General features: G+C 36.4%; 1 protein-coding gene across 1 annotated transcript; it reads right to left on the bottom strand.

The window, feature by feature from the left end:
* Nucleotides 1-208: 208 nt before the first annotated feature.
* On the bottom strand, nt 209-1,993 carry LOC133734367 (zinc transporter 2). Its single transcript, XM_062162002.1, has 2 exons — nt 1,328-1,993; nt 209-742 (listed from the first exon to the last, which is right to left on the bottom strand). The coding sequence occupies exons 1-2, from the start codon at nt 1,956-1,958 to the stop codon at nt 351-353; spliced, it is 1,023 nt and encodes a 340-aa protein (XP_062017986.1). The 5' UTR covers nt 1,959-1,993; the 3' UTR covers nt 209-350.
* Between the last annotated feature and the right edge of the window lie 7,040 nt (nt 1,994-9,033).

The raw sequence follows: 9,033 nt of genomic DNA, 5'->3' as shown, positions 1-9,033 counted from the left end.
ATTTAGGGTTTTTGGGTTTTGGCTTCTTGAAACTATGGCTAGAGCTCGTGCTGATAACGTGTTTAAGGGAAAATGATGCAAAGAGAATAGTTATATCTTTCATTAATAATAAGAGCCTCTATATATAAAGGATACGATTAGTACAAACCTTTTAGTACAAGGAATCCTATTCTAATTAAGACCAGAAATCTAGAACAATCTTCTCCTATTACAACAATGGAAAGTAATCCTACTTTGACAAGGCACGCATAAATTGAACATCCTTCAATACGATCAACCTATATCGGACCATTCTTATTTTTTCACAAATGCAACACAACCAAATTTGTTCATAATGAGCTAACACTTCATTAATCCCAGATCATCACTACTGCTATGACTCCCACCCCAAGAAGCACAGCAAGGAACTTGAAAGCAGGAGTGTCAAAGTAACATTTGGTTTGTGGTTTAAACCCTTTGGCTATGAGGTGGTTGATTGCAACGTAGACAAAAACCCCACAAGCAAGTCCCATGGAAATTGCATAGATCCAATCAGCTACAGCTCCTTGAGTTGTGGCATCAATGGCAATCCCTATGCCTACTCCAATGGGACTAGAAACAGCGAAAGCAAAAGAATAAGCTGCAGTTACTAGAAATGCTCTCTTTGGTAGCATCCTCAGTAATGCAATTCCCATTGCAACGGCTGCAAAAATCTTGTGTAATGATATTGTCCATAGATTCCTCCATGCATCTGCCTTTGTACCTGCAATGTTACAAACATATAGACAACTGATTTTTTGTGGAGATGATCCATAAAAAAATTGATCAATTCATAGTAATAAATATTAATGGATCGAGACGAACAAACTATGTAATATACCCAAAAATGTTCACAAAATTCAAGTTCATGTACGTATTAATAGGGAGCCAATTAAACTCTAAATCCTAAACTTTGAACATGCATGCTAATGGCCTCGATCAAGGTCGCATGTATGGAGTAGGCATCTAAACTTGCGAAAGCAATAGATACTAAACAGACGGAGTTTATAACTGTATATGTGCATAGTGTAGTATTTTCTTATCAAACATCTAGCTATTACATGCTATCAGATGGTTTATATGAAATTTGAACCATAAATTCAAAGAAAAACTAACCTGATCAGTTATATACACAATAGCTACTGAAAAAGCTATAAGTGGGCACATATTAATATATGGATAAGATGCGAGTAAGCCCTTGAATTTCATGGAGGATAGGGAAATAATTAGGTTAGTGAATCGATTCCCTTTGTTGTAACCAAAAAAGAAAAAATATGATGCGAGTAAATTAGAACTACTTGAAAAGTACCTGCAACTCCAACAGCAATACCCTCAAAAATTGAATGGAAACACAGGGCAAGAATAAGAAGCATGGTGTCTCCAAAAGAAGTTGTCTTCAAGAAAACTGGGTTGACCCCATTTCCAATTGGAACTTCCTTGTCCTCATGCTCCACATCAACCCTTCCCTCCTCCACTTCAACTCTAGCTTCTGTTTCACTAGACCTCGTCACAAGCATAACCACGCAATCGCCAAACATGGTTAGCATATAACCAGCCGAAGCTAGCATGAATGCGAAAGGGTACGTTTTGGTCGTAAGGCCTCCGAATGTCTCAGCTGAATCGCTCAAGAAGTGCATCAAAGAGGTACCGAGAAAAACACCACCCGCAAATTGAGTGCCCAAGAGAAGAAAGTTTTCATTCCATCGATAAAAATATGGAGAGATACCACCAATGAAGGTGGTCACGAGTAAAATGATCAAACACCATACTTTCACCAACAGCAAGCTTTTCGAATGCAGAACTTCGTGCTCGTCGCTACTGCTATTGCTGTCATGGTCTTCGCCTCCATGACCATTAATTAGGAGCGGTTGCAGGAGTAGCAGCACACAAAGTGAGAGAGAGGTTGACTTGAGAGTCTTGATGACAAAAGTGGAAGCCATGGATGAGTTTGATGAAGTTCCTATCCCAACCCAATAATGGCTTCTGATTGGTTTCTTGTATACTTGGCGGTATAAATGGGCAAATTACAAACAATTAAACAACAGCTAGCAAAGGACATCATCATCCAGTTCTACTTTTCTCTTTCTAGTACAACATTGACTTTATTCGAAGATAGTATAGCACTGTACTGCACAATAGTTTATCGTGTATCCTGAGATGAGTTCAGATAGAGCACAATTGGTCCGGCTAAAATTAAATACCGACTAATTGACTAATCAAAAATCAATCATGCACCATAAACTATTAAACTTTGATATAATACCAAATCTGTGTAATTATTTATTAATTTCACTTCTTACCCATCACATCACCCATGATTGACCTCGTATATTTCCTTCTTGTTCATGTACGAGACAGATCAAAATCACTCTCAACTGCTCAAGCAGCCTCTTTATGCATTTATATTATCAACTCTCGTACATAGACAAAACTGAAATACGTTCTATTTTTCATGAGCTTATTGATGTATACAATGGCTGCAATAGATAAGAGTCATCTATACCATACTTCAAACCATTCGGCAGCAATATGGAAGTTGCATTATGTTAGATGCGAAAAGTATATATGTTCCTGCAGGAAGCAGAACAACACAATTAGTTGGTTGATGGCCTGATGGTGAGGAGGACAAGAACTAAACGGAGAGTAAATGGGCATCTCCTTCACTGATTTTGTTCCGACCAGATCCACTGTTTGGGTCTCTTGATGGGTTATGTAGATATGGCAGCAAAGATTCATGTTTTTCTGTTGGACTGATGAAGCTGCTCAGTGGTCTTGATAGCGTCCTTGGTGGTGCTCGGTGACTGGTGGGACCTACTTTTCGATCACATTTCGACATTTTGACCGTTCAGTTTTTATGTCTTAATGTGTGGATCACTTCTGCAAATTTTTCAGCCAAATTGATAATCGTTAAGGTATCAAACTAGATTAAATCAATAGACGAGCCAAATATGTCCAACCTAAATCATTCATGTTCATAACTGTAAATCACAGTTATAAATGTCTTAACTAGGCCTGGGCGTCTGGACCCGAAAGACCGAAAGCCCGACCCGGACCGAGCAAAAAAGCCCGATTCGGTTCGATTTTGATATGAAAATTCTCAGTTCGGTTCGAAACCCGACCCGAATGCATTATATCGGTTCGATCTCGGTCCTCACATACTATGAGACCGAAAGCCCGAACCGGCCTGATTTTCCCATCATTTGCCACTTGTCCCTCTATTATTGGGTGATATTAATATACTAAATATTAAAAAAAATAATAATAACCCTAAACACTAAAACAGTCATGCCTAACCCATTTCGGCATTTTCCAGATCTTAGCCTCTCTCTCTCTCGAAACTATCTCAGGCTCTCAACCCTAAACACTAGTGTTCTTCGGTTCTTCCCCATTTTCTGAAAACAATCTCAGCGCGATCTCGAAACCATCTCCAAATTTCAACCCCATTTCAGATTAACACTCGTGTTCTTCCCCATTTTCTGAAAACCCAGTCTCTGAAAAGTGAAAACCATCTCAACCCGATCTCGAAACTATCTCCAAATTTCAACCCCATTTCAGATTAACACTCGTGTTCTTCCCCATTTTCTGAAAACCCAGTCTCTGAAAAGTGAAAACCAACTCAGCCCGATCTCGAAACCATCTCCAAATTTCAACCCCATTCATCTCAGCCTCTCTCACTCTCCTCCCAAGCCAGCTCCTCCTCCTCCTAAACCTTTCCCCTCCATTTGCAAACCTAAATGCTCCGACGACCCGAGACAGCAGCCCATCAACCACAGACGGTGGGTAAAAGAAGGTGATGGGTGGGTAAAAAATATGGAAAATGAAAAGAAAAATCTGGGCAACAACCACAGATTGCCATGGTACCGATTTGAAAAGGAAAAGGAAAATCTGGGCAACAAGATATGGAGATGAGAGATGGTGGGTAAAAGAAGGTGATGGGTGGTGAGGAATGGGTTAGAGAAAATTTGGGGCTAAGGTTCAAAAAGAAAATTGGGGCAAGATGGAAAGAGAAAGGAACGAGACGAATGGGGAAAACAGAGATGAACCAAGAGGCAAAAGCCTCAGATCTGGGTTCTGTTTTAGTGTTTTGTAAGTTTTGTTTCGCCTAGGACGAGAATAAATATAAACTTTGGAGATACTATGACAAGATTGTCTCGTGCAGCAGTGGTTGGGAGCAAAGCTTTCGTGTAAGAGGTCGGGGGTTCAAACCTCGCCTCTTACCGAATTTTGTGTGTATTTTGCATCAGAGCTGGGAAACTTGATTTTGGGCCTGAAAAGCCCGAAGACCGAACCGGCCCGTTTGGGCTCGGTTTGGGTCGATTTTCACTTTTGAAAAAGCCCGAACCGGCCTGAACCGATTATTTCGGGCTTGGTCTCGGTTCTACCAAATTTCGGGCCCGACCCGACCCGAGCCCAGGCCTAGTCTTAACGATTATCAATTTGGCTGAAAATTTACAGAATTGACCTACTCATATATAGACCTAAAAACTGAACGGTCGATATGCCGATATGTGATTAATAAAAAAAAAAGTATGTCTAATGAGCAATCCCTTAAACTGGCAAAAAATGGATCTCTGTGTGTGTGTGTGTGTGTGTGTGCCTGTTCTATAGAGGACCTCCTCTTACTTTAAAAATTTGAGGATTTTTACTATTTTACACTAATATACGACCTAATTCAATGATTTCAACATTTGATCCTTTAAATTCCTATATAAGAATTGTGTTTACAAAAAATCAACCAAATCCATAAGCATTTGGTCATTGAAAATTGTTTAAACAAATGTAGTCCGTTAGATCAAATCAAAACGAATATTGCGCTAATTAAATGGTTAAACGTTTTCCGATTTGGCTAATTTTTTGTAGGATTCATATGTATGTAGGTAACTAGAGAATGAATGGTTTCGAGTATTAAAATACATGCTAAAAATAAAACATCTTTACTTTTCAAGTTTAAGGAGGTCATTTCTTGATTCTCCTTACACACACACATATTGCGCCAAAAAACAGTACAAAATCATGTAGAATTAGTACCAAAACATAAATATATGAATTTTTATTCGTACATAAATTTCTGAAATACAAAATAGTTAAACATAATTAATATATAGGATTTTTGGTCAAAATTTTTATATAGAGAAGGAAATGATGAATTAGTTATTGATATGAAAAAGGAAAAGGAAATGAAGTAATTGTATGTTTTTGGATAGAAAATGAAACCAAAAAAAAAAAAAGACCTAAGTTTTTAGTATGGAAAAAGAAGAGAAAAGGAGAGAGAAAAAAAAAAGTAAAAATGGGATACAAGGCTCGAACCTTGGTTGGTTCGAAAATAGACCAACAGCTCTTACTCCAGCGGTACAGTGCTATCATAGAGTAATATGTTACTCCAGCGATAGAGCTGTTGGTTTGTTTTTGAACCAACCAAGGTTTGAGCCTTGTATCCCTTTTTTACTTTTTTTTTTCTTTCTCTTTTTCTCTTCTTTTTCCATACGAAAACTTATGTCTTTTTTTTTTCGTTTCATTTTCTATACACCACAATTGAGTGCATTGACGAAAGGATGCTCATATGATTTTAATTTTGTGTAAGAGGACTAGTCATAGTCTTATAGGCTCACTAAATAAGTGAGCGCCAATGTTCTAATGGTACTAGCTGTTTCTAAATTACTTGGCTACTAATGTAGGGTGCAAGTATAGAAAATTACTGTATGTGCCGTTCTAGCTATGAAACTAATGAAATCTCTTCTTCTTGTCAAAAAAATATTATGGAATATTTTTTGGATATGTTAAATCTTCATATATATTTTCGTTCTCATTACAAAAATGGTGTTTTGGTTTGCAATTTCTATGTCCTTTACATTTGATTTTGCTCACTTTTCTGCTTCTACTTTCTTTAGATAAATTTGATGTCCTTGCAAACCATTGGTTAGGTGTATAAAGATATATAGAAGCAAAACAAGAATATGTTGCAACCTTATCGCTCTTACTATGTTTTTCCTCCTTGATCGTAGCATGAGCCACTTTTTCATCTTTCTTTTTGGTCTTGGTCTCTTTCTTTCTTTCTTTCTTTTCATAGCTAATTGTTCATTCCATTTTATTTACAGGAGAAAACAGAAGAACAAATAGGATATGAAGTATGACGAGGCTCGCTTTCGTTTATGTTTCTAGTTATCTAGTATTATGAACCGTTTAGACTTAAATTTTTGTTCTATTTCAACATTTTATGAATAGAAATACTTGGGATGTTGTTATGTACTTCGAGCATCAATATTAATAAAAAATTTATTTATTTACGATATACATTCTCATTCTGATGGTTATTACACTTGTTTTACAAAGAAACATCACTTTTGAACTTGAACTTGAAATTGAAGCAAAACAAAGGAAAACAAAATAGCTTAAAATAATGAACCGTTGTCCCAGAAGAATGACCAATACATCGATGATATCTAAATAATAAATGTCAAATACAAGAAAGTAAATCAATTTCTTGTGCTAACACGATGTCATAAGAAGAAAATAAATTGGTTCCTTATTAATTAATCGATGTTAAGAATTAACTTTTACATCAAGTACGTACTTATAAGAAAGAGATGTTCAGTGTGATTTTTTACATTGACTAAAAATCGATGTCTGAAAATCTTGATCTTTCTCTACACCCACTAGGACATCAGTCGAAATTTTGTTTTACATCGGCTAAAAACCAATGTCTGATGATATTGTTCTAGTAGTGATCAATGCTCAAAACTTTACAAAAGAAGAAGAAAACAATATCCCAATTTTAAAGTATCACTTAAATATGATTTATCTTGCATTTTTAGATGCAAAGGTGCTAATCAAACTTACATAATCAAGTTTTCCAACAATATCTTTTCAATAGATATCATAGGCAAACCACTCAATCTCTCTTCTAACATAGTAGACCGAAGGTAAGATTTGATCAATTTCAACTTTGAAGAACTTCTTTCTGCATAGGCAGCTGTGACTGGTATAGTTAGCAGAATCCTATAAGCAATCGAAGCATTTGGGTAACAGTCATCCACTTCTTTTATTAATTCAGCACATCAATAGCTCTTTCTGTTTCTTTTGGTAAATCTTGACTCAACATTCATAAGTCCTAAAATAGATCATCCTCATTAAGATCAGAAATCTGATCATGCTTTAATAAATTTGTAAGGTCAACACAAAACTCTTCAAACTATCTGCAAACTTTAACTTTCCAAATTAAACAAAAGTCTAAAATTTTCTTCATAAGACTTAAATTGTTCAAACCTGGTTTAGGAAAAAAAAAGTTCAATAAACTATATAAAAATCATCCTCATTTAAATGATTATGAAATTGTCCTAACTTGGTTTTGAATGAAGAAATAGCTTGATCAACTATGTATAGGAAATAGTTGACTTCAAAGGATTCTGCAGCTAATTGTGTCACCGCTTCACTAGAACTTTCATCAAATTGTCTCTTTTTGTTGATTGTCCGTTTTTCCATGAAAATAGGTTCAATCCCCATCTCACTTGCAATCTCTTTAGCTTTAATCAATGAGTCCTCAAATTCGGCTTCTCTGAACTTTTGAAGAAAGGAAAAAAGACGTTCCAAATCTTTGATGGCAATATCAATATGCATATCTTCAGTTTGCAAAACTTTGCTGACGTTGTTAACAGCATACAACCAATCACACCATATAACCATACCCAATAAGAACTCAAGATTCTGAAGATTATATGTTGCTAAAGTCTCAGCATTACTTTTTATCTTGTCATCTTCTTTACTGTTCATCAAGTGAATCAAAGCCTCTCTTATTTCTGGAATTTAATATCTTATTGCTCTAACACTCTCCACACGACTTTCCCAACGAGTTTCTAATAATGGCTTAATGGTGAGACCTGGCACATGCTTTGTAAAGACTTTCCATCTCTTTCTAGAAGCTGAAAATAAGGAATATATTTGTTGTATTCACTACATCAAAAAATGCATTCAGACGACAGATATGATCTGTCGTTTGATGAAGTAAAAATATGTTGTCTAGGTGGCTGCCGTCTCTAAGCCACTCAAACGACAGAGATTCCCCGTCGTTGATAATGCACTCAGACAACAGATTTAGATTAAGGTACTGTCGTCTGAAGTACCTAATATTGAAAAATTAGGGACCATCTATCTTCTGAAACATATTATTACTACATATTAATGTTGTTGAGAATTCACTTCATCGACGGGTTTAACAAAATATCTGCCAATGTAGTTAATTTAACATGACGAAGTTTTACTTGTTTCTGTCGTTTGATTGAACAATATTGAAGCTTAGTTGATGTTTCTATTGTCTAATTCTGTGAGATCCCGAATTTCAAAGTTAGTGAAATTTTGTTTTTGAGGTTGGAAATGGAAAGTAGAGGTCGCCACGAGTTTGCAGCATTTTTCGTTGAATTTTTCGAGTTTCCGAGCTATTTTTAAGGAATTTTTGAAGTTTAATTGGAAATCAAATTAACTGGCGATGTGGCGTGTCATTATTGGTCGATAGGCTTGACTTGGAGACCAAGTAGCAGCTGCCAAACGTGTCTTGCATGTGCAAGATCAGATTGACATGTGTCAAATGGTGGCATCATGTCTTTGTGTGCTTGACAAGTGGCATAAGCATGTTGGTGTTTGATTTAGAAGTTGACAAGTGGTACCAAACCAACCATTCATGTCTTGACACGTGGCAGTTCTCTCCCTATAAATAGGAATTCAGCCACCCCATTCTTCCGTACCAATTTCGAAGAGATTTCTCTCTCTACTTTCTCTCTCTAAACTTCGACGGATCATAACTTTTGATTCATAACTCCGATTCAGGATCCGCGAAGGGATACTGATTCGTCTTGATGTCCTCTTTCTATCCATAGAGGTTTAAGTTATATCCAATGGTGATTTCTAGAAGGCTCGTTCTAGGAGGTTCGGTTAACGATCGGTATTCTAGGAGGCGATTCGTATTATCGAGGTGAGTGGGTTTGTGTGATATGTTTCATATATTCTTATTTTCTACAAAAATGG

The sequence above is a fragment of the Rosa rugosa genome, chromosome 2 (assembly GCF_958449725.1).
Source record: "Rosa rugosa chromosome 2, drRosRugo1.1, whole genome shotgun sequence".
NCBI classification, from domain to species: domain Eukaryota; kingdom Viridiplantae; phylum Streptophyta; class Magnoliopsida; order Rosales; family Rosaceae; genus Rosa; species Rosa rugosa.
This window is presented reverse-complemented; position numbering and strand designations above follow the sequence as displayed.